This window comes from Cebidichthys violaceus, unplaced genomic scaffold, assembly GCF_023349555.1.
Source record: "Cebidichthys violaceus isolate CVI_PGR_0920_01 unplaced genomic scaffold, fCebVio1.0.p SCAF_16, whole genome shotgun sequence".
NCBI lineage: Eukaryota > Metazoa > Chordata > Actinopteri > Perciformes > Stichaeidae > Cebidichthys > Cebidichthys violaceus.
The window spans coordinates 11,771,268-11,798,094 of NW_027176329.1; the positions used below are offsets into that span (position 1 = coordinate 11,771,268).

General features: G+C 40.7%; 2 protein-coding genes across 2 annotated transcripts in view; one reads left to right on the forward strand and one right to left on the reverse strand.

Annotated features, from left to right (window-relative positions):
- Nucleotides 1–14,249, forward strand: part of med30 (mediator complex subunit 30) — a 34,545-nt gene extending 20,296 nt beyond the window's left edge. Inside the window, exon 5 of the mRNA XM_068711285.1 lies at nucleotides 13,402–14,249. Coding sequence (XP_068567386.1) covers nucleotides 13,402–13,497 — 96 coding nt within the window. The 3' untranslated portion in view covers nucleotides 13,498–14,249. The remainder of the gene's footprint in view (nucleotides 1–13,401) is intronic.
- A 7,210-nt stretch (nucleotides 14,250–21,459) lies between these two features.
- Nucleotides 21,460–26,827, reverse strand: part of ext1b (exostosin glycosyltransferase 1b) — a 115,729-nt gene continuing 110,361 nt past the window's right edge. The window contains exon 11 of the mRNA XM_068711286.1: nucleotides 21,460–25,674. Coding sequence (XP_068567387.1) covers nucleotides 25,489–25,674 — 186 coding nt within the window. The 3' untranslated portion in view covers nucleotides 21,460–25,488. The remainder of the gene's footprint in view (nucleotides 25,675–26,827) is intronic.

The window sequence follows — 26,827 nt, forward strand, 5'->3', positions numbered from 1 at the left end:
TAATTCTCCACAGCTCCTCTCTTTCTCTCCCCTCTTTCCGTTACTATCTCTCCCGCTCTGCTGCTGCTCTCCCTCCCTCACCGCACACTGCCTTGTTTTTTTTTTTAATACCCCTTTAATTACTGTGTCTGTCCTCTTTTATTCAAATGAGAAAGGGAGAAATTTAAAAGCAGGGGGATGTTTGTGATTTCAAATAGAGGAGCCATCCACTGTCTGGCTTTGCTCTTCTCTCCTCTCCAGACCTGTGCGAGCTTTAGCTGCCGGCGCGGCTTGTATAATGAATTCCAGTGGCACTGGTGGTTAGTTTTATCTGAAGAGCAGGCTGGGAGTCTGCCGAGGCCCGGTGATAAACAAACGCAACCTCCTAACTGTAATACGACCGGGAGAGAGGGATGCAGCTTGGTTGGCAGATGCTCTCTTTCTCTCTCCGTCTCTCTCGCTTTGCTCTCTGATTCCCTGCCACCTTCCTTCTCTCTGTTTCTCTCCTCTCCGTTTGTCTCTCTTTCCACTCCCACAGACGTCGCCCCCCTGCTGTGCTCCACTTCCTCTCCCTTTCTGTCTCCCATCCTCCTTATACCTCCCATTCTTCCATCGCTCCCTTCCCATCTTCCACCTCTGTGTTCGGGCTCCAGAATTAGCAGTCTGTGCACAGCAGGTGCCCGTACCTCTGTCTTATTAGCAGTCTTCTCTGTGGCCCATTAGAGGCTCCCTGTATGCCAAGGGCTTTTTAATTGTTTTGCGGGGGTCAGAGGGGCAGTGTAGCCGCAAAGCTCTTGCGGAGGAGGGATCAGAGCTGGTTTTTTGGAGAATACGTGTTTTCCTAGTATTTTGCTGCATTTAGTGTCTAGTGCAACCCCAATTATTTCTGCTTTGTGTTACAATGTTAAAGAGCTATGTAAGCAATTAATAATTTTTTTTTAAGCCGTTGTCTGCCGTGGAGTTTAGGACTGTTGTTTACATGAAAGGAAGGTATGAAGTATTTTTTTATTCAGGCTGTATTGTGCACATGCAGCATATTCCCCAGTCGTGGGGCAGGTAGTTCACTTGTTTAAGAAAAGGCACATCAAAGCGAGCTTTATATGTTTCGGGTGTTATTGAGACTGCTTTATAAAAGAAGAGAAATGTAGGCTGTAGACTTGTATACACATCAAACACAAGTAAGTTCTTGTAAAAGACCAAAGATTCCAGTTAAGATGTTTTTAATTTAGTTTTAAAGGAGCCTAGCCGTTGAGCACAATGGGCATCCATTGTGACTTTAAATTACATTGTTTTTAATGAAACGTATCTTGTGTAGTTTTCCGTCGAGGGAAACGCTGTTTTGTCAAAAATTGAATGCTTTTCACCAAAACATGTGGTACGTGTCCTTGAATTTTAACAAGCATGTTGCAGAGCCATATTCCTTTTGATTGGCAAGTGGGAAAAAAAAATGCAACCTCTTCTTTAAAATCTTCTCTCTGTCTTCTTATTTCATCACCATTATTTTCTATACGTGTCTTGTCTCTGCTTTCTCCGTTCAGTTCTCCTGTTGCCTTTTGAGTTCAGTTCTGACACACTCAGCTTTGTTGTACAACAATGTCAGCCCGACAACTCCGGATTATTCAAAGGAAAATAATTTGCTGCTGCCGTCCGCAGTAGGTGCACCACCTCCCCGCTGCCCGGTGTGAACGCCATCAGCGCCATTGGCTTTGACACGTTACCACTGAACCGATTACAATGCAGATACTTTAATTTCAAGGCTTCGTGATGCCACAAAAGACATTAAAACCTTGACCGTGAGACTTGACAGGTATGACCCTCTGGAATCTCGTCAAATGTAGTGTTGGTGAGAAACTTGAATAAATACAGTTGTATAGGAGATACTAAATAGATATTAGAGATGAATTATGATCTGTTAACACTTGCTGTAAGCAGCTTATAATACATCATTAAAACTACTAATGACAAGATTTGTTTTAATCAATAAAAATACAATCTTTTATTTCCTTATTTGAATTGTGTGTTTTTATGATGGGAAAAAAAACAACTATAAATTACTCTAACAGAGTAAAAGGATAACATCCAAAGCGGTTGAAATGATTTTTGGGACAGTGGCAAAAAAAATAGCCTGGAGCCTTGTATACCAGCTGCTATAACCAAACAACCAAGGGATCTGTATTCGCCAATATGGATCACCAGTGATCGGCAATTAGTATCTAAAAATACTTTGCGATAAGATCCGTACCGTGAGTTTTCTGATCCGTTGCACCAATAATGCTGACTAATGAACTGGAGTAAAGCAACAACAAACCGTGTGGTGTTCTGTGTAGGGATGTGGACGGTCTGATGAGGTGCATTTGTTTCCAGATTTAGTTGTGGTCACATTGTTTTGAATGCATTATGTAAAGCACTTTGAATTACCTTTATGTATGAAACACACATAAACTTGCCTTGCCTGTGATGTGACTGCCAAAGGGAACATTGCATCACCTGAAAGCCAGCTGTTTTTTTTCTTTTGCTTCAAACCCTGTCATCATTTTTAATTCTGCATTTTTATTCAGTAAAGCTGCTTGCTCAGGTGTTGGCAGGAATATTTACATTTGAACTTGAGAAAGCGCTTTGTGGCGAGACGAAGCACAAGCAACATGCTCGTTCTCTTTTCAACCTCAACTCTTCCTCGCTCTCAATAAACATCTCCTGCAAGTGGATTTGAGGTTTTAAATTGGAATTACCTCTCTTTTATCTTTCCAGAAATCAGCCTGCCTGTCTCTTCTCCCCAACCCCCCGCTGCCTTCACTCTTAGAACGATAGTGGTAATTAGAACCAATATTACTTCGTTGGAGAGGTGCCATAGGGGAGCTGAATTTAAGTGTGTGTGAGTGATGGTACCAATTTAACACATCGCTTCACAAGATGCTTTTGACGTTCGAGGAACTGTTGTTGGCACCTTTTTTAAATCACAAGTTTTGTCAACATCACTGGAAGTCTCCGCTGCCCATTAAAAATACAACCTTGAAGTATCATGCGCAGGATTGCAAATGGTCGGAAAACTTCCTGTAAGTTAAGCTCGGGAATTTTTGCAACATTTTAATTTTAAAAGCATACCTTTATTGAACTTAACTTTGGTGGAAATACACATAAAAATGTAGGTCTTATGACTTATGTTTATAAGTATGCCCATTTACTTTTCCATCACATGTACAGGTCCTTGCCAGTATTCCATTAAAAAGGAATTCAGTAAAATGACAACCCTCAACCCTCTTCATGCACAGTGCATTCTCCCGTCACATGTGCAGGACCACATGCTTTCATGTAAGTTTTAATTATGTTACTGGAGTGACTATATTTTAAATTCTCTGATATTTCAATGAACAAGCCGAGTGTAGCCTAAGCAAAGGACGCAATATATAACTTGTTAACGCCTTCTGCTAGTCTTTGCTAGCTAGCTGTTAGCTTGGGGCTAGATTGAGCATACTATTGAGTTTAATTAATCCATCTCAATTCATTCTTTATTGTAAAACATTTATTTCATGAATTATTTGTTCACTTTAAACCCTGAGTTTGCACACAGCCCACATTGGGCTCGATAGCTGACTCACCATATGGCACATTTCACATTTTAGCATTTTATTTGACAAATTAAAGGGTTATGGCAGCTTATCATATGGCAAAATGTTAGTTTCTATCTGCATTTGAAATGGTAAATACAGCCTGAGCAAATAACCCCTATATTTCTATTTTAATTTCCATTTTTCCATACATTCCCATATAATCTCCATACGTTCCCGTTAATTCCCATGGGAAGTTTCCACTTTCAATATTGCCAAGAATTTCGCAACTCTAATCATGTTTACTTGGAGTGCGAGAGGAGGTGCTCAGCTTGGCCTCAGATGATTTAAGCTCCCGACAGACATCTGAGAGAGATGAAAGAAATATGTCCTGTCTGCTCTGAGATGGAGACGGCGGGGTATCACTCTGCCAATTCTGGCTTCAAGCTCTCAACACTCACACATACAAGCACACAGGACATGCTCAATCATAACTAAAGCACACACAAACACACATTAAACAAATACACACACACACACACTCATAATGTTCGCACGTCATCTGATCCAGTCTAGAAATCAGTCCTCCAAGCAAGCCGTCAGTCTCTGCAGCTACGTTCAAACTGAGCTCTGCTCTCCCCTTTAGTCCCGAGCTGGTGAGCAGCACCGGTGTCAAAAAGAAGAAGACCTCTAATTAAACAGTTAGCAGAAAGCCTCAGACGTTTGCTGCGCGTCATCCCCCCTCTCTCTCTTCCCCCCCATCACTGTCTTTCTCCATGTGCACTGATAAAGGCTATAAAAAGCAAAAACAAAAAAACAGATTGTTATATTGGTGTTAGGGTATATGTTGGGTGGAGTTGTATTATGACTGCATATTAAGGCCTTTTTAGCCTTTATTTATTTATTTACAACAATTCGAAGAATATGTAACCAAACAAAAATCAACAAAGCTGGTAACCCAGTAGGATATATATGGTACAAATGGTGCATTTGTAGTTTGCAATAAGGATAATCTATTTCTCCCAATATCGATCCCTGTGTAAACTATTTCCCGACTCTTTTCTTCTTTCAAGTTTTATTTCTACTTTTATAATGATTTTATTACTGGGAAAGTTTAGTGTTAAGAATTGACCGTTATCTTTGATAGTAAAGTTTGTTGTTTAACTGTATATACTGTATCCGGCCTCAGATTTGTTAAACTTCTTTCATGACCAAATTTGCAAAGAAATTTGTTTTTTTGGGGTGTTTTGATATTTATAGTAATTGTGATAAAACAGAATATTGGCAGATATGTTATATCAGTTTTTTGGGGGGTTTTACTGTTATTGATATGGTTTTGGCCTCATATTATATCTTTGTTGGGCTCTACCTGTAGCTGTGAGCTTTAACTGTATCTGTGCTTGAAGCAGTCATGCGTATGCAGTCAACGCACTTTGAAACCCAGAAGGTTGTGATTTGAATTTCATTCTCCTTATCAGTTCCCAAGCTGCTGTAGTGAATCTGCTGCAGGCTACGAGTTAGCCCTTTTGCTCTCCTGAACTAAGTGTTAACTTAGATATGCACTCAGGCACAAAAGCGTATTGTATGTTCTTATGTCTGCAAAAAAAGGTAATTACCGCAGTATGTGACATGCAGTGAAATACACATTTTCTTGGTTGTGTATGTCACTTAGCCCCTACTCCAGTAAACGTAGCTGTATTCCTTGGATTATGCTCCGATGAGCAAATTTGCTGTTGGGTAAATGGATTGCATGGCTGCCCATCATTGGTTTTAAAGCAACTGCACTACGACCTTCTTGCCCCTCATTTATTATCACTGGGAGCCAAATCACAAAGGAAAGCTCAATCGATGGGGCTACCTGGCAGAGACGCAAGTGCTTAGGAGAGAGCGAGGGGGCGCCTAGCCTCAGATACCTCTAAAAGACGAAATCGATTGCAACAGTCGGCTGACATTGCAGGCTTTCCACCTCGATGCCGAGGACGTATTGAAAGAACCCCGTTGGTAGGTGTACGCAAGGATGACAACATGGCTATTGTATTTCTGCCACCCCTGGAAGAGAAGGCTTTTATCTGCCTTCAAAATCCCTTTTAAAAGGGCTTCATTCCCCTGGGAAAGCCCATGCCAAACACAGGAGGTTTAAGTGCAAACACTTGCACTTAAACCTCCCCGTTGAGAAAAAGCCATGAAGTTTGTAAAGTCAATTAAGGCTTTTTTTTTTTTTTTTTTTTTTTTTAAACTGATGTCGGGCAAATTAAAGCTGCTTGGCCCGGCTCCCTGTGGGTATACTGTCAGATGGTAAACCAGGACCCACTTAGCGTCACAGGGTTCCCCAGGCACAGCACAGCAGTAAGCAGCTTACTTATCCCCCAACTCACTTGTGCTTTCTACCTCCGAATGGGCAGTGTGTGTTCCTTAAAGTGACATTTCACTTCTGTTGGAACGGTTTTTAGTACACGTGCACTTGCATCCCGCTGAAGTGCAAGCTGGCAGCGGTCCTGATCGACTGGACAACGTTCAAAATCATGTTTATTGATTCAAAGTGAACCATGAATTAACGGCACCAGATATTACGTAGACTGAACAGAGAAATATGATGACGTATAACCTCCATCCATGATCCTTGATTTATGTGCTCCTAAATATTTATCGCTTGACGAATTTTTACATAATATGTAAGTGGTCAGGGAAAAGACATGACTCAGCTATCTGAGCCTCATGCAGACCAGTACAGTTTGAGGATTTTATGGACAGAGATACAGTTGTTAATATATTGAGCATTGGTTCTCTTTGACACACGCATTCTAAAGAAAGGCACCTATACACATAGTTGAGGCTCCTTTCCAAGTTTTTCCTCACACTAATTATAAACCATATAATTTAATCAGATAAGACCTGCGTTTCTGCCAAGACTCTATTTCACTGTTGGAGGACAGCATTTTAAAGGAGAGCAGAGGGTGTTGAGTTTGTGAAAGGTGATGGAGGTTTCAACGTGTCTCATCTCATATTCATATTCTTCTCTCATCTAGGGATGAAGTTCTATAGCATTTTTTCAAATCTGAACCCAGTTCCGAATCAGATTATCGAATCCGAATCACTCAACGGATCTTTTCTGGGTACATCTGTACAGATTATGTTTTGCTGAGTCATTGCATACGATGTGCAATCCCGTCCTGTGCTGCGAGGGAAATCTGCATTTACTCCTCACTGATGGGCTCTGCTACAGCTGCTAGAAGCTCAAGTAAAGCCAATAACGTGGAAAACTACATTCAGCAACTATCACCTAATCACTGATTTTTGAAGGTCCACTGTAGATGTAATCGGTTTACACTGTTATGGGCCACAGAATACAGTTTAACGCCGGCGTTGGGCTGAGGTCGAGCACTCGTCCCTCCAAGATAGCAAATATACCAAAAGTTCTTACTTTAACATAGTGGACGGTGGAGAAATATTTAAGCAACGGTCTTGTCGTTACGGTGTTTAATCCGGTATTTCGCAATTTGGAAGTGGAATGAAACCGGCTATTGGAACCCATCCCTACTATCCTCTCTTCTCCATCACCTCTTCCATTTCTTTTCCTCCCCTCTCCCTCTACTCTTCCTCTCCACTTCCTCTCTTAGTCGCCTTTCCTCTCTCCTACCGTCTCTCTGATTTCCCTCTTCCTCCTCCTCCCCTTTCTTTTCCTGTCCTCACCTCTCCTTGTTTCCTCTTTACTTCTCCATATTCCCTCATTTCCTCTCCTCGGTCTCCTCTCCTCCTCTTCCTCCATCTCCTCTCCTCCATATTCTCTCCTCTCCTCTTCCTAATCCCCTCTCCTCACTCACAGACACTTACACTTGTAATTCCCAGCCAGATCCGTCTGAGTCAAAGCTGCGATTTGAGTCGCCAGCGACAGGGCGGATTAGCAGTGGAATCCTGAGTGAAGGCACATCTTCGCTCCATTTGATATATTCCCTCTCTCTCTTCCTGTGTGTGTGTGTGTGTATATTTTAATCCAAGTAGTTTCTTCCCAGCCATTATCTCAGAGCTCCTCATCAAAAAGCAACGCTAGGGTTCTTAATGCGCTCGGAGAGCACGGTGGTCATGTTTTTAATCATAGATCAAAAGGGTTAAATAGCTAAAAAAGCAGATGAATACCTCAGCTTATTCATATAATAATTACAAGATTACTGGATTGTTCTATAATGGATAATGAAAACAACTCCTTAATCATCTTTAATGTGGAGATAATGCCGAATTAATTAATATAGAGATGCCAATTATTAAGCTTGATAAGCCTGAAGACGCTTGTTGTTTGACGGCCTACATTTGACAAATCCGAAGTGTTCAAAGATTACAATGTGCTGTGTTGTTCCATCCAATGTGTCACCGAAACACTGTGTTGTATTAAAGTTACAAAAATCCATTCACTTTTAATTGAAAGCAATCTCCAATGCGCCTATGATGTGAATTTCTGAATATATTTTGTGACTAATGGATTTCAGGTCAGGGAATGTCTTTTTGTGGCCCGAGCCCGGATCCGTCTCGACACGAGACACAGAGATACAGTTTGAGCTTCTCTTGTGGCAAAGTTTCACTGGAGCAGAATTTTAATAAAGTGATTTCGATGAAAAATTCATTTTTTTTCCCTCACTTTTGTCTTACACCCTTCTACTGAGGACAGCTTCTTTGATCTGATTTGGTCGAGTAGGGGGGAAAGGGAGCATGATGAAGGGAGTCTGAGGAAGGCAGACAGGGAGACGCAGAGCAGGTTTGAGTAACAGCCCTCCATCCGTGTCATTTAAACAAACTGTCATCTGCCCTGTCAGCAAAGAGCTCTCAATCTTCTTTTTTAAAAAGCTTCAGCTAATGATTGAGCTCCTGTCCTCCACTCCACTGTGCACAACCTCTCTCTGTGTAACCTTTTGGCTCTTTCATCACTGAGCTCCTACCTGATAGGGTTGTCTTAAAGTTTCTGGTGAAACAAAGCATCAGATAGTGTCAGGATGAAAGCTGCAGATATTAATAAGTTATGGTTTGTAGTTCTTCTCGGCCTGTGACTCATGTACAGGCTTTTCTTTAATCCAGCGTTGGGTTTCTGAATGTTTGAATTTCCGAGTCAATTGATTTACAGCGAAATTCTAAATACAAATACTTAAATAGAAATAAAAAATAAATCAGTAAATAAATGTAACAGACAAAATTATAGCAATTTTAAAGGGAATCATTGTTGGCTCCTTCAAATTCATTGTTGTGCTTCTATAGCAGACTGCCTGCAACTAACAGTTATTTTCATCATTGATTAATCTGCTATAGTTATGTGTCCAATTAATTGTTTAATCTGTAAAATGTAAAAAAAGAAGTGAAAAATGGTCATCAACCTCTAAAAGTCAAAGGTGACATCTTCTGGATTTTTTTTTCCTCAGAATAAAAATCTTAATTTCTAAAGAACACTAAAAGCATCAAATCAAATTCCCTTTTGAGAAGCTAGAAACAGCGGAAATTTGAGTTGTTTAAATGAAATAAATGGCAAATGATTAATTAATGAGTTAGCTAAATGATACATTTTCTTTTATAAAATGACAACTGTCGATCACATTTTCCTGAAGCCCAAAGTCTGCCATTGTATAAATAACTTAATAAATTGTTGCTGCCTTAATTTCAAATCCACTGGGAATAATGGCAGTTTCCCAAGACTTTTAGGTCAAACCACAGTACGACTCTGGTGACATTATGTGTAACTTTGTTTTCAGAATCCGAACTGGATATGACTCAGAAGTGAACTACAGCTACTCTGACATTTCCATCAGGCTTAGCTTAAATAACAGGGACGGGAATCGGATTTGGTTTTGACCCCCACCCCACCGCCAAAATGTTAAATCTCTTGGGATGGCAGGTTGCCAAAACTCTGTCCAATAAACAAACTGCTTGTGACTTTTGTTTACAAGATCGTGTTTGCTGTTTGAAAGACAGATCTCACTTTGGCTTGTCCTCTGCCCAGATGTGCTGCCAGGGCACCTGAGAGCTTCCTGCAGTTCATTTACGTGACCTTCTTTTCCCCGCTCTCTAATCGCACACACACACACACACACACACACACACACACACACACACACACACACACACACACACACACACACACACACACACACACACACACACATATATTAGGAGTACACACCCACTACATCAAACATGTAATAAAAACTTCCAAGCAATGTTTTAAAACCACCTCCCGACAAAACACCAAAATGTTGCAGTGTGAATCTAGTGTGAGAAAGACTGCACAGAGTAAATCTTAGCCGACTGTAAATGTCACAGTCAAAACAAACTTCCAGGGTCAAAAAAGTGCTAAAATTCCCTGTTGCTTGTTCACACAATGTGAGGATTTGATGTTTTTCCCTTTTATGTTACTGTTAATGGAATGTTTTTAGGTTTTGGACTGTTAGACTGACAAAAGTCGTTTGAAGACATTAATTTTGGGAAAATATTTGTTGTTTATTGGGACATTTTCTAATATTTTATAGACTTACAGACAGACAGACTAGAAATTAAAAAAGATTGTTCATAAAAATAGTCAACTGAGACATCAATAATACAAATTTGAATTAGTTGCAGCTCTAACCAGCAGTAACGTTAGTCAGGTCAGCATTGGCAGCAATACATATCCAATGAAATGAATCCCTCACACAGACTGATGCACAAACAGTCACAGAGATGTTCATGTGCAGCCACACCCTCTCTCACACACACACACACACACACACACACACACACACACACACACACATGCACACCAGACCATAAACACTTGCACTGCTGCACATTATCACACGCACACACACATCACTGCATCTGCTCTGTGCTCGCCAGTCTCCGTTTCCACTCCATCTCGGGTCACTGTGCTTTTCCGCCCGCTCCTCTGACGGCTGCCAGCATCTCCAGGTTCCATGAAGCAGGTAGGCAGTCTGCCAGTCTGCAGGAGGCCTTCGGAGACAGGAGCTCAGACGGTGCTTCCTTGTTTACTTTCATGAGTTGTTGACTGGCCACCCTGCCGGGGCCGATGCCGTGTCAGAGCATGTCAGGAGAGGCCTACAACGGATTAAAAAGGCATCAAAACGTTATTGTGAGTGAGTGCATCCACTGGAAGAGCTGTGTGTGTGTGTGTGTGTGTGTGTGTGTGTGTGTGTGTGTGTGTGTGTGTGTGTGTGTGTGTGTGTGTGTGTGTGTGTGTGTGTGTGTGTGTGTGTGTGTGTGTGTGTGTGTGTGTAAAAGCCTTGTTCCTGAGACACAGAAACGATGGTTCAGAGCTCCTCGTCTCTGCTTTGTTCTCCGTAGTACACCCTTTTTTCAAAACATCGCATTGTAGGTGTGAAGGATTAGAGTTACACTAATTACGAGGTTATGAATGGCATTATAGCTCCCTGAGGTTGCAGAACAATTTCTGTGATAATAGTCTTTTTTTATTCATTTATCAAGATATGCCAGAGAGCCTTTTACGATGAACGTGCCGTGAAGGCTTCGCTGCCTCCATAGTCTTATTCCCACTGTGAAAAATGTGGATTTACTTGTCTGGTTTCAAAGAAGAGCGGAGAGTGGATTTCCGTGGAAGAACTTGCATTCACAAGTAGCACATTTTGTCTTTGAAGCCAAATCTGCCAGTTATGGCTTGAAAAAAATATCCGTCCTTTGCAGCTCTTTTTTTCTTTTCTTTTTTAACGCTTCATGTAAGAATAATTTTTTTTCCCGCTGTTTAAAAAAAGGGACATGTGTTGTATAATTGTTTAAAAAGTGTTTGTATTAATGAGACGATACCACAAGCCTTTGTAATTTCAGTCAGAGTAAATGGCCGAGTTATTTCAAGAACTTGCTTGTCAGGGTAATGAGGCACATCCCATGTAACACACACACACACACACACACACGCACACAGGGAATTAAAGTGAAAGTCGAAGTCAGAGATAGAGGGGGGGGGGGCTTGAGAGGCAGTGAGAGCCCCCCAGAGAGAGAGAGAGACTGGAAGGCCTCCAAATGTTCCACTCTGGAATATCTTCAAGGACAATCAGCTAAACAGTTGATATTAAGAGAGCTGTGTGAAATCGATTGCTCAAGGTGTTATCTGCGCTGCAAAAATGGCTGGTAATTAGTCATGGCTAAAGGAGTGTTACAGAGAGAGCGAGATGGATTTAATCTTAATAGATTTCACTGCACTGCAGATACAGTAGCTCCTTTCCCTCTCTCTCCTTTCCCTCTCTCTCTCTTTCTCTCTGGCTCTCCATCAGAAGAAAAGCAGCTGAGTAAGTAGCTGTGATGTACTGCCGTTGCTAAATTTGCCCGAACCTTCAAATGTATGTTTTGCCCGAGCTGCTCGTTCAAAGGCAGCGCGCGTTTGGCAGCTGTACCTGTTTTTATTCTGACTCTCCAGCAGCAGCTCCTGTTTGTGGGGGAAAAAACCCCCCAGCTCAGGCAGTGAGGTACTTGAGTCCATGGCAGCTGTTGACTTAGAGATCTTGGTAGCGTATTCAGAGGTAATCAGCGGACAAAGCCCTCAGTGACTGACGGGGAGATTGGGGTGTTTGCTCCTCTGTGATGTACCTGTGCAACCCAGACACAGGCCAGATGTGTTAGTTTAGCGATTAGCAGAGGCTAGGATTGATGAAGACAACTGAAGTGCTCCGTATTTGGGGAGAGGTCAATAGGCAGGTGGGACAACTTTGTCTATTGTATGTTGGACAAAGAAATACAAAATGTGGCTTCTATTAATCTTTACCCCATACTGTACAAACTGAAGGATAAGGCAGGTGTTATTTTATGTATTTTTACTGTCAAATCACATGTTTGTCCATCTCTTTACTTAAACCCCAGCCCATGCATTCCTACTGACGATGTTAATCTTTAGAAATGGGTCACAAATATAAATTAGATTTTTTACGCGAACAGTCGATTCACAGCTTTGGTCCAAATATATCAACTATCGGATGGATTTCCATCAAACTTAAGACTTTCATGGTTTCCAGACTAATAATCTCAATTACTCTGGTGATTCTGTGATTTTTCATCTGGTACCATCAGCAAGTCAAACTTTTAAAAGTAGCTGTACCTGCAAAACTAATGTAATCACCATTGGCCTTAGTTGTACTCAAATGTTTTGCATGCTAACACACTAAACTAAGAAGGTGAACACGGCAAACATTATACCTGCAAAACATCTGCAGGCTAGCATTGTCATTGTGCACAAGTTAGAATGCTGACGCTAACATTTAGATCAAAGTACAGATGTGTTTCTGCCAAACTCATATTTGAAAATGGAGCACTGTAAGAATCACAACTAATGCCAAACACCACTCAAACATAACAACTTTGTGCCACAACCCTGGTGTAACATTAAACTATTTCTATTTTGCTGAAATACAACCAATATGTTTTACTTTGGTTTAGTTTCCAGGTTAACTTGGATTTATAGTAAATTTGAAGACAGAGTCTTAAAATGTGCTTCTCACAGGATTTCCTGCTGGGAAAACCCTCCCGGTTAATAGTCCCATTACAGCAGCAAAACAGGAACAGTCATTAGGAACGAGATTACATCTGGATCCTGTCTTTCTCAGTAATATGTTAAATAAATTCTATTTTACAAGGACTTAAAATGGGTTTGGATGTGTGAAGTTTATGGTGCGTTGACAGCATGATGCTAAAGTAGAGCTGATGGGAAACCCTTGTTTAGAAGTACAGTGCAGCAGCTCAAATCTAGTGAAAAGTTATTGCCTTGTCGGTTGTTTGACCTTTTGGTCTTTTGTAACCTGTAGTTTTATTGTCGTAAGTAGACAAAAAAGCACTCTGACTTTTATATTTGTGTATCTAAATATATGTTTGTTTTTTTCTCTTTTTGTCATTTTTCCTGCAGAAGCTGAAGCAGAAGAACCAGCAGTTAAAACAGATCATGGACCAACTCCGCAACCTCATCTGGGAAATCAACTCCATGCTGGCCGTCAGGAGCTGAGCCACACACCCTCGAACACCCATTCATATACCCCCCCCCCCCCCCCCACACACACACACACACACACACACACGCACACACACACACACACACACACACACACACACACACACACACACACTCTTACTATAAATAAAGGACAGGAAGATTTGGTCATTAACTGGACGTGTGACAGAGTACCACAGGCTGGCTGAGGCTGCACTTTAAAGAAGAAATTGGGACATTGGCAATATCAACCTGTTTCCAGAAGACATGAAACAATAGATGAAAACCAAGAGGAGAACATGAAGACGAGGGAGGGGACAGGTGACATCAGTGTGGACGATGGCAGAAAATATTCTGTCTACCTCGATATCCTGCATTTCAATCAACATGAAGATTGATTTAATCTGAAGAGTTGATATATTATGTTTGATCTATTAGTAGGTACCAGCTCAATAGAGGGTTTATGCCTGTAGGGACACGTTGATATATTCTATTTAATCCTAAAATCCAACCGATTTCTTAGTATTGGAATGGTTTGAAGCCCTAAATTTAAAAAGCTTTTCTATGACCCCCTAAACACTTTAATAAGAAAGACACACACTGTGGCAAAATGAGTCTTATTCTTGCTATATTCGTCTGCTTTTTTTTAAAATTTGATGTAATATGTAAACTCATCTATGCTCTGATTGGACTTGACATTTCAATACGATGCCTTGTTAAGGATTCTGCTGAACTATAAATTTTGCTGTGATTTTTTAAAAAGTTGACGCTCTTTGTGCTGTGGTTTTTATTTGTTGGTGTCTGTTGTTAATTACGTCCGTATTTATTGAGCATTTCAGAATCACTTAAGAATCGCGCTAAAAGTTAATTTATATTATAACAATTATAACTATAGCTATTTACCGGCCGATCGTAACTTAAACATAAACAATGTTGATATGGATTCTCCGACTTTTAGACAAATAATGTAACGGTGACACTGAAATTACATCAAACCTACTTCGTAATTTTTAAACTGCGTTTTCTTGTTAGTTATCAGCAAACATGTCGTTTACACTGATACTGATATATCAAATCTCCTGATATGTCAATGAGCAACAGATTTATCCGTCTAGCTCTTGTGGGAACAGAATAATCATAACTCCACAATATGGCTCAGCCATCTGTTATTTAAACGAATAAATTCATGAATTAACTATTAAATAAAAAAAATGTCCCTACTGATTTCCTACTTTCAGATGCTTGATAGTTACTGGCCAGTTTTGATAGGTCAACTAATTCAGCTAGAGGGATCTATTGGTCTCTGTAAAAATACTAAACGTAAACACACACTTTATAGAAAGAAAGGAGAGACGGAGTAAGAGCGAGACAGAAAGAAGGATTCACAAAGGACATCACTCAAATCAAACATGAGCTAAAATCTAAGTACATGTGCACAAGCAAACCCACACTGGTATGGCACCACTGTCAGGTCTCAGATATGCATGAGAATATCAGTGTCTGATATGTGTGCGTTTAATAATTCAGAGCATAGCCAGGGTCATATCTGAGATGTGTTATGAGGGTATCGTCCTCAGGGAGAAGCAGAAGGACAGATGCAGCATTGGAGCAGCGAGAAGGCTTTCAGCTGTGTAAAAAAAAAAATCAATGCAGTAGTGACTAATAAACCACTTCTCAGTGGTCTAATAAAGAGGGGGCTATTAGATCTCCGAGGGCCGTGCAGCATTATGACTGTAGAAACGGAGTGTGTTCTCCCACGGCAGAGGTCAGCGGTTTACCGCTCGTCTGTGCACACTTTAAATGATAAAGCGGGAAAAAAATGTGCTCTTTACACTCTGCTTACAATGTGCGCTGCTGTCAGCATATCTAGAGTCTGAGGAGGCAGATAGTGGCACTTTGTATTTTGGTGGGACTTTGTAAGGACTGCGTGGCATCCTGGTCTCTGAGGTTAACGTCAGTGGAAGAATGACATTTAGGAGAAGCTGGCAGCAAGATTTGTGTCTTTTTTCAGTGTAGCCTAATGCACATCAGAGAACTTTTCCAATAGGACCTGAGAGAGACAAAACCCAGGGTGTCTGTGAGATCTTAAAAAGTTGCACATGCTCATAATGTAATAATTTCAATGTCATAAAAATTCACAATTTAATAATGAGCAGTAATGGTTTGTGTATTTCATTATGAACTAAGCAAACTTTTTTTTTTTTCTTTTGTGAAATCAACTTCAAAATCTAAGAAGACGACACCATCTGGCCTCAATGACTACCGACCAGTTGCCCTCACATCCCATGTGATGAAGGTGCTGGAGAGGCTGGTCTTGGCCCACCTCCGACCGCAGGTGACATCCTCACTGGACCCTCTGCAATTTGCATACCAGCCTCATGTGGGAGTGGACGACGCCATCATCTACCTGCTGCAACAAGCTCAGTCGCACCTGGATGGAACCGGTGGCTCTGTGAGAATCACTTCTTTGACTTCTCCAGTGCATTTAACACCATCCAACCAGTGCTACTGAGTGAGAAGCTGCGGGAGGTGGGGGTTAACGCGTCCACCGTCTCCTGGATCACTGACTACCTCACAGGCAGACCACAGTTTGTCCGACGAGGCCGTGTGATGTCTGATACGGTGGTCAGTGATACTGGAGCCCCACAGGGAACTGTTCTGTCTCCCTTCCTGTTCACCTTATACACCACTGACTTCCAGTACAACTCGGGGTCATGCCATCTGCAGAAGTTCTCTGATGACTCTGCAGTGGTCGGGTGTATAAGGGACGGACGGGAGGAGGAGTACAGGGCAGTAGTGGATGACTTTGTGGAGTGGGCCGGTAGAAATCACCTGCTTCTGAACGTGGCCAAGACCAGAGAGATGGTGGTCGACTTCAGGAGGAGGACGACGGCTCCACAGCCACTGAGAGTTCTGGGAGAGGACGTGGACATGGTGAAGGAGTACAAGTACCTGGGTGTCTCCATCGACAGCAGACTGAGCTGGAAGGCCAACATCAACGCTGTGTACAAGAAGGGGATGAGTCGTCTCTTTTTCTTGAGGAAACTTTGATCCTTCAACATGTGCAGCAGGATGTTGGAGATGTTCTACCAGTCTGTTGAGGCCAGTGCACTGTACTTCGCCGTAGTCTGCTGGGGGAGCAGCATTGGAGCCGGAGACACCAACAGACTTAACAAACTGGTTAAGAAGGCTGGCTCCATCATCGGCTGTAAACAAGACTATCTGGAACAGGTGGTGGAGAGGAGGACACTGAAGAAACTATCATCCATATTGGATAACCAGGACCACCCTCTCCACCACCTACTGCAGGGACAGCGGAGCACTTTCTCCAACAGACTGATTCAGCTCCGCTGTCATAAGGACAGGTACAGGAGAACATTCCTGCCTACTGCTATAAGACTGTACAATAAATCACCTCGGGCCAAATCAAATCGTTAAACCTCGGCACTACTGTTTATTTAGTTGATTTAATATTATTCTGTTCTATTCACTGTGTATATAGTGTGCATTTTTTATATAACATCTTTACTATATTATAATTGTATATATTGTGACGTGTATTTTTCTTGTATTTTTCTTTTTCTTTTTTCTTTATATATAATATTAAGATTTTTTACCTGTGACCTATTGCTGCTCTGTAACCTATTGCTGTTTGTAACAAAATAATTTCCCCTCGCGGGATCAATAAAGTTAGTATCTATCTATCTATCTATCTAACTTCCCAACACAAACTCTTAAATAGCCCTTCTCTAAATCATTAGGTCCTAAAAGCTGTTAAATGCACTTAAAGCCGCATCCATGTACAGCCTTGATTTATTGATGATAAGATAGAAGTTGATGAATCAAATTAGTGACAATTAAGGCGCCTAATGGGACAACTCTGACATTTTATGTGAAGGTCCAATCAGTGTTGATAGTATTGAAGGAATAAATTCCTCAGAGGTAATTGACTTCACAGCTACAAAATCCTCCTGCATCCAGAGCCCTGATTCGTTCCAATTAACATATTGAAGATTGAGAGCGACTGTGAATGTGGTGTAAGCAGATGAGAGAACCACCAGAGCAGAAGAGAATTTAAGTATAAATGCTGCAAGTTTTTTTTTTTTTATGCTGTGTCTCGTTTCCTGGCTGCTGAGTGGAGTGACGTGGGGCGCAAACAGGTGCCGTTGGACAGAAGCTTGTGCGCAATGCAGCGTGGGAAATGTAGGCACTGCTGGTACGGACTGACAAGCAGGAGAGATCGGCTTTTTGAGTCAATATAGCATGTGCTGAGAAATGTATTGCTTTTATTGACTACATTTAACATCATTATTGATTGGATATCCACTTAAAAAGGTAGCACATTTTTTCCTTTAAAAAGTAATAAGTCTTTCTGACATTCTTCAGCAATAGTTACACATCTGGATTTATTTTCTCTGTGAGAAGTCTGGTGAATCTACGATTAACAATATGAATGATACATATGATTTGAATGATCTAATTCTGATATGTTATATGATATGACATTCTATGGCTTATTTGACATACTATACTATCACTGTTTTTAACTTTTTTCGACATACAATACTGTGACTATTTTATGACTTTTCGACATTCTAAACTATGACTTTTTAATGAATATTTTTCGACATCCTATACTATTACTTTTTTGGACATGCTATACCATGACTTTTTTGGACATGCTGTATTATGACTTTTTTCGACATGCTATACCATGACTTTTTTCGACATGCTATACCATGACTTTTTTCGACATGCTATACCATGACTTTTTTCGACATGCTATACTATGACTTTTTTCGACATGCTATTCTATGACTTTTTTTCGACATGCTATTCTATGACTTTTTTTCGACATGCTATACTATGACTTTTTTTGACATGCTATACCATGACTTTTTTCGACATGCTGTATTATGACTTTTTTCAACATGCTATACCATGACTTTTTTCAACATGCTATACTATGACTTTTTTCGACATGCTATACCATGACTTTTTTCGACATGCTATACTATGACTTTTTTCGACATGCTATACTATGACTTTTTTCGACATGCTGTATTATGACTTTTTTCGACATGCTGTATTATGACTTTTTTCGACATGCTGTACCATGACTTTTTTCGACATGCTATACTATGACTTTTTTCGACATGCTATACTATGACTTTTTTTGACATGCTATACCATGACTTTTTTCGACATGCTGTACCATGACTTTTTTCGACATGCTATACCATGACTTTTTTCGACATGCTGTACCATGACTTTTTTCGACATGCTATACCATGACTTTTTTCGACATGCTATACCATGACTTTTTTCGACATGCTATACCATGACTTTTTTCGACATGCTATACTATGACTTTTTTCGACATGCTATACCATGACTTTTTTCGACATGCTATACCATGAATTTTTTCGACATGCTATTCTATGACTTTTTTTGACATGCTATACCATGACTTTTTTCGACATGCTGTATTATGACTTTTTTCAACATGCTATACCATGACTTTTTTCAACATGCTATACTATGACTTTTTTCGACATGCTATACCATGACTTTTTTCGACATGCTATACTATGACTTTTTTCGACATGCTGTACTATGACTTTTTTCGACATGCTGTATTATGACTTTTTTCGACATGCTATACCATGACTTTTTTCGACATGCTATACCATGACTTTTTTCGACATGCTATACCATGACTTTTTTCGACATGCTATACCATGACTTTTTTCGACATGCTATACCATGACTTTTTTCGACATGCTATACCATGAGTTTTTTTGACATGCTATACCATGACTTTTTTCCACATGCTATTCTATGACTTTTTTTCCACATGCTATTCTATGACTTTTTTCGACATGCTATACCATGACTTTTTTCGACATGCTATACCATGACTTTTTTCGACATGCTATACCATGAGTTTTTTCGACATGCTATACCATGAGTTTTTTTGACATGCTATACCATGACTTTTTTCGACATGCTATTCTATGACTTTTTTTCGACATGCTATTCTATGACTTTTTTTTGACATGCTATACTATGACTTTTTTTGACATGCTATACTATGACTTTTTTCGACATGCTGTATTATGACTTTTTTCGACATGCTATAGTATGACTTTTTTTGACATGCTATACCATGACTTTTTTCGACATGCTGTATTATGACTTTTTTCAACATGCTATACCATGACTTTTTTCAACATGCTATACTATGACTTTTTTCGACATGCTATACCATGACTTTTTTCGACATGTTATACTATGACTTTTTTTGACATGCTATACTATGACTTTTTCGACATGCTGTATTATGACTTTTTTCGACATGCTATACTATGACTTTTTTCGACATGCTATACCATGACTTTTTTCGACATGCTATACCATGACTTTTTCGACATGCTATACAATGACTTTTTTCGACATGCTATACTATGACTTTTTTCGACATGCTATACCATGACTTTTTCAACATGCTATACCATGACTTTTTTCGACATGCTATACCATGACTTTTTTCGACATGCTATACCATGACTTTTTTCGACATGCTATACCATGACTTTTTTTGACATGCTATACCATGACTTTTTTCGACATGCTATTCTATGACTTTTTTTCCACATGCTATTCTATGACTTTTTTCGACATGCTATACCATGACTTTTTTCGACATGCTATACCATGACTTTTTTCGACATGCTATACCATGACTTTTTTCGACATGCTATACCATGACTTTTTTCGACATGCTGTACCATGAGTTTTTTCGACATGCTATACCATGAGTTTTTTTGACATGCTATACCATGACTTTTTTCGACATGCTATTCTATGACTTTTTTTCGACATGCTATTCTATGACTTTTTTTGACATGCTATACTATGACTTTTTTCGACATGCTGTATTATGACTTTTTTCAACATGCTATACCATGACTTTTTTCAACATGCTATACTATGACTTTTTTTGACATGCTATACTATGACTTTTTCGACATGCTGTATTATGACTTTTTTCGACATGCTATACTATGACTTTTTTCGACATGCTATACCATGACTTTTTTCGACATGCTATACCATGACTTTTTCGACATGCTATACAATGACTTTTTTCGACATGCTATACTATGACTTTTTTCGACATGCTATACCATGACTTTTTCAACATGCTATACCATGACTTTTTTTGACATGCTATACCATGACTTTTTTTGACATGCTATACTATGACTTTTTTTCGACATGCTATTCTATTTGTTGTCTGGTATTTAGTTTGTTCTGAAATCATAATCTTTAACAAAAACATCAAATGTATTAAATAAAATGACTAAAAAGACTGGAAAATTAATGGGTTGAGTTTTTTTTATGTATTTTACTTTTTTATGACATTTTTTGACACATTATAACATGACTTTTTTTTTTAAACATTTTTTACATACTATACCATGACTTTTTTCGACATACTATACTATGACTCGAGTTGTCTTTGTGTTGTTTGGTGCCATGTTCATGAACATGGCACCAAACAACACATGGAACAACACATGGGGCAGAACACATAGCCTTAATGTGGTATAATTTTGGCTCATTTACGCACAGGTGGCAATCATCATGTTTCGCTGGTCATTACACATGAAGTCAGGTGCGTTTGCTGAATCTGACGTGGCTCTCTCGTACGAGCCCACAGTATAAAAAAGTAAGAGAAAGTTAAGATAAGGACTAGAGAAGGTTCTTGCAGGAGGCCCGACGTATGTCAGAATCTTCTTAAAAACAGTTGTCATCAGCAATAAACTTAACTAGTACTAGCCAATCAGAGGTACAGTGGGGCGGGTAATATGACATTCTTCTGACATACTGTAGTTTGACATTTTGTATTCCACAAGGTCTTTAAAATGGAAACATTGAAACAGTCTATTAAAAAAAAATGGGACAAGGCGATGCAGTTATCATCAAATATGAGTTTATTTATTTTTTTATAAATCATTCTTACAAAATTGGCATTTATCTATTTCATTTGTGACCTCTATAAAAGTCTTCTGTTAATTACAAGGTAGGAGGGAGGAGAAGGCATCAGGACAGCTGGGCTTTGGCCGAGTCCTTACAGATCAACAGACAGTGCTGCTGATTGGTAAAGTGATGCGGCCGATTCACTGATAAATAATCCCAAACAGGAAGTGGTCATACGTTGTTGCGTTAGCAACCGTGTCCAAACACAGAGATGAAAGCGGGGCGTTATAATACGGAGAAATGGAAGCGGTGACTCATCCAGTGTATGAAAGGCAGGGCTGTTCGGGGCCCTGCATACGAGGCTATTCCTGCCCGTCTACTGGAATTAACAAGTCTAGGACAGACAGTGCTCGGCATGTCAATGAACTCACATGTTGATAAAAAGGCACAAATCAAGAACAGACTAGTTTCCAGCACACACACGCTGTCGCCACTATAAACACCAAACTGACTGGCACATTTCGGGTAAACCTTCTTCCATCTGTTTCGAAGCACACAATGATAACTTGCATAATGTTCCCCCTGATCAAATGGCGGACGTGACAGGCGTTTATAAGCGGATGCAGAGGTTTTCCTGGTGGCCCAAATCACATCCATCGCGCTCTTGAGCTCTGGACTCGATGACGTACTGTGCAGCACGCCAACAGAGAGATGGAGCGAGTTTCTCTTGCCAAGTTATCTGACCTGAAACCAAGCTTTTGAAAGAGGCAATTTAAACACAACTGTGTCACAGCCTCAGACCCATTATTGTAAAGCATGTGGGGGAGAGATGTTACAGCTGAAGCTGAAAATGTTTCCATCTGGTTCAGAGGGCCCATCTGCTTATTATTTTCCGTGTGTCAGTTGGTGTAGTCTTTATTGGGACTTTGCAATTTGACTCCCGCGGAGAGCAGAGATTGTGCATCCCAATCCAATTCTAGATCACTGGTGTATGCAATCTTTTAGAGTTAAAACTCAACTTTATGACTCTGAAATCTCTCGTGGGGATGGGGGGGGGCGTGATGTGTTTTTTCACCCCAGAAAACCAATGCAGAGTGAAACATAACATGAGCTGTATATCGGCATCTTTGTGGATTAATGTGCACAGCGTGTAGAAAATAAACTGAATAAATACCATTACCTCCCCTCAGCGATGCAGGATCAGTCTTATGTTCTCGCCGCGTCTTGAATCGTACACTGTCTCAAAAAATAAATATATGCCTATGTACAGTGCTGAGAGTCGCAGGGATTTGAAATGGGTGGTGTTTTTTTATTTTTATGAAATATCTGCAAAGCTGGGGGACGTGGTTCTCTTGAGATGACCCACACACAGTGATTCAAACGCTCAGACATAAAAGGCTTGATATGGATTCAAACAATATGGTTCTCTGAAGATGAAACAGGGACCAGATGCAGACCAAGGGAGGAGCATGTCTTTCCCAGAATCACATACAGTTGATGAGTGAACATTTGCTGTGTTGTGACTCCGCATTAAACAGATCATAAATCTCTCCCGGCAAACAAATAACACTCCAAACTTGAAGTCCCAGAACGTAAATACAAGCATGATATTTAAAGCAATGACGTGAGGAAACAAACAGACACTCTTGATAGTCCTGCTGTGTGTGATACATGCTGAAACAGAATGGCTTTGCATTGGTAACATTTGGATATGACACTTCAAAGCGTGGACCGCACCTTTGTTGACACTGAAAAGGCTTTGCGATGCATTTTATATTAACTATTTGTGGAACAAAATGAGAAGAAATCAATGAAAAAAAATGTAAACTAAAACCGTAAATGAATATGTGACACTGATATTGACACTGGCAATTGACAAAGACAGCTACTGATCAACACACACGCACACAAACACACACTGAACAGCTTTGGCTGAGACATTATGCTGAATGCCTGCTCGACAGAAAGGCCACTAAAAGCATGCTGCTTCTTTTAAGTGTCTGAAAACTAAGTGTGAGAGGGAACTGCCTGTGCTCTCGGCCGCATGCCGACCCAATGGCGACGAGAAAACAGCTCTGCTACGAGACAGCCCATCTCTTAACGATTAATTAAAGTTTGAGATAGCTAGTAATTTGAGCATTTTCGATCTGGTTATCCAATACCAATAAGGTAATATAAGGTGCAAAATGTCAGGCGGTTTGAAGTGGATACGATGGCGACGATGTGAGGGGAGGGCGAGCTGTCCTCCAAAGGCTAGCATTAGCTAGAAGGTCATGTTTGTGGGTCACTGCTTCCACAATACAATGGTCCATAATGTTAGTGTCCCATCAACAGCTTGTCTCCTGGGAATAAAACAGCCCTCCGAATGAAATAGTTACCTAATTGAAGCCCGAACGTATCTCTGCCTGACAAATGAGGGAGAAAACCTTTTGTCAATTTAATGGCTGTGAGGTCCTCTGATATGTCACAGGAAAAAAAAATAAATCACTGTGGCAGGAGAGCCGCACTGGACTGACGACCAGAATAATTCAACGCGGGAGCATCTAGGCATCTCTAACAGATGTAGGCAACGTGATGTGCAATAAAAAAAATAAATTCTAAAGGCAGACCCTGATGTCAGAATGGTATTGATGCGCTCTGCGTTAAAAGAAAAAAATTCCCTCTACAAGCACTCCTGTGAAATGATGCTGGACGCTGGTCACTGGTCACTAAAGACCTGCTATGGACAGACATTTTATTCCATTTCCTCCCTGCCAGGGTAGTGCTCCAGGGCCATGCAGGAAAAATAAATGGGCAAAAACGAGTCTGGGTTAGAATGCAACGTTCTGCTCCATTTCATCCAGAAATGTTCATTTCGCTCATTCCAACAGAGGGAAAATGTACTCCGCTTGAGCTTATGGTTGGATGAGCCAACTTTTCAAGGCTCTGTACACACAACATGCACGCACACATGTACACACACACACACACACACACACACACACACAAGTGAAAGTACAGAGAGTTTAAAGGGCGAAATAAAAGATGATGAAAGTAAGTGAAAAAAAACAAAAGATGAGAAAAGTACAACTGCCTTGGCGAGTATGAGAGGAAAATGCGATATGAAACGAGATATTTTTCGAACTTATCTTAGTGATAACAGGGACGCAGATAGACCATTATAAAAGCCGTATCAGCACATCAAGGAAGGAGCCGAGGAAAGGAAAGACAGGATGTTTTCAGGCTCAAGGATGTGTGTTGATAGCCAAGAATTTCAAGAAATAATGGCTGCTTTGCTATAAAAACCTTGTCAGGCCACTATAATAACATATTGGACACTGTTTACCTCTTCTGCCTTGAGAACGGAAATATTAAACTGATGACGCTCTGACTTTAAACCTCTCAGAGAGGACAAAGGGTCAACAGTGACACCAGAGAGCTGATTTGTACAGAAATCAAATCAACTAAAGAACAGGGTCTCCTGGGCTATGAAGCAGGGGGTTTTGGTAGTCCGGTATTACGTCCTGATGCAGACTGGGGAGGGTGACTAGGGGCAGCCAGTAGGATTTATGACGGGCGGTTTTGCGATCGCCGACACCTTCCCTCTTCTACCGTCCTGCACGTGTGCCGAGAGAGCAGGAAAGTCAATGTCGTCCGTGTTCATGTTGTACAAAAAAATATTCTATCCAAGAGTTCCCGTCGTCAGTAGTGTGTGCTGTGTGTTTGCACATTTGCAAAACATACAGCAACTGTTTGGCATGTCCATCAGTTTGTGTACCCCTCTTTGTCGGTCTGTGTTTGCGGCTTTTGTTTGTATTTTTCATATCCAAACGCCATCTGCTTGTTTCCCATTCATCCCTAACCGCGTCAAGTCCTGGCAGCAGCGGCGCTGTGGTCATTGGCAATGTGCTGAGTGGAAGACAGAGCTGTGTCGCTCCCCGTCCATCCCGCCGGAGTCCTGCTAGTCCTTCTGCTCTCCACAGAGTCTCTCTCGCGCGCCTCCCCCTGCGTGGGGTCTCCCCCGAGGGGGCGCCGGTCCTGTCAGAGCCTCTCGATGTCCCTGTATTTCTTGCGGAGAATGGAGACCTGGTCCTTGAACAGGATGGGGTCCAGTCTCATCTGGGAGTGGACCAGCGGCATGGCGCCAAACCAGCTGGCGAACTTGTTCATGCAGGTTTGTCGCTGGGCAAAGTGGTCCGGATCGGCCCAGCGGGAAGCTCTCGAAGACTGTTGGGAATAGAGAGGGAGAAGACAAAAAAAGTATTTTAGTGTCATTATCACGGTAAATAATAATTATTGCTTTAGATCAGTGATTCACAACCACGCGCTACTGGTACCCCAGTGGGGTACTTTCGCTGTTGCGTAGGGACAGTGAGCAAAAATACCTGGTGGCAATCGGGGGTCCCGCTTACCTAGTGCTTCAGTCTCAATACACAGTATACAGGACTTCATGGATGCAAGGTTAGGAAATCAACTAGGCTATACACACTTCACACACATTCCCAAGGATAATATCGTTAACGATTAGGCCACTCACACAACTACTCAACTACTATGCCCTCCTACAGAATCCACACAGCACCTGCAGCCCTCTCTCTCTAACCCGACACACATGCACACTCACATGCTTTTCAGCTTGTACGGGTTATGTTTTGTTTTTTTAACCTAAACCACATTTGCAATGCGGACCATTTGCAAGATTTTTCCCCATTTCGCACACTGCTAAGTACATGGAGAGATTGAGAGTGAGCGGCTCAATTCATTTGACAAAAAAATAGGTTCTGATTTTGTATGTCGTCCAATTTGTGTTTAGGAGGGAAATAGAACGTGCAACTAGGATTACATATTGGTGTGTTGCTGATCTTTAGAAAATGGTTTTGTCACATTTACCATTGAATAGTTGCAATGATGAGCTAAAAATTAGGGATAACCAGTCGATGTAATAAGGTAAAAGTAATGGATAACCAGTTGAAAGAACTACCTAAAAGTAGTGAATAAAGAAATCTAATAATTAGCTAATAGTATTGGATAGCCGATACCTTATCGACATAAAAACAAAACATTCGACTGTAGGAAAGAAACTTGTATAAATAACCATGTTTAGGTTGCACTAATTTAGATCCACTAAAAAATAAATTGTCATGAACTTATTTGGAACGGGACAAGAAATAACGATGATGGGATGTTGGGGTACATCGCACATAAACCTCTGCTTTAGATCTCTGGCGAGAAAAGGGATGTTCTCCTTATATGAAGAAGACGGACAATAACAAACATCTGCCGTATTCTTTCATTCAATCATAGTCATAGTTCAGACCCCGGGACAAGAGAAAACCATTACTTAATGACGACTGACATTAATGCTTCTCAATAAATCATC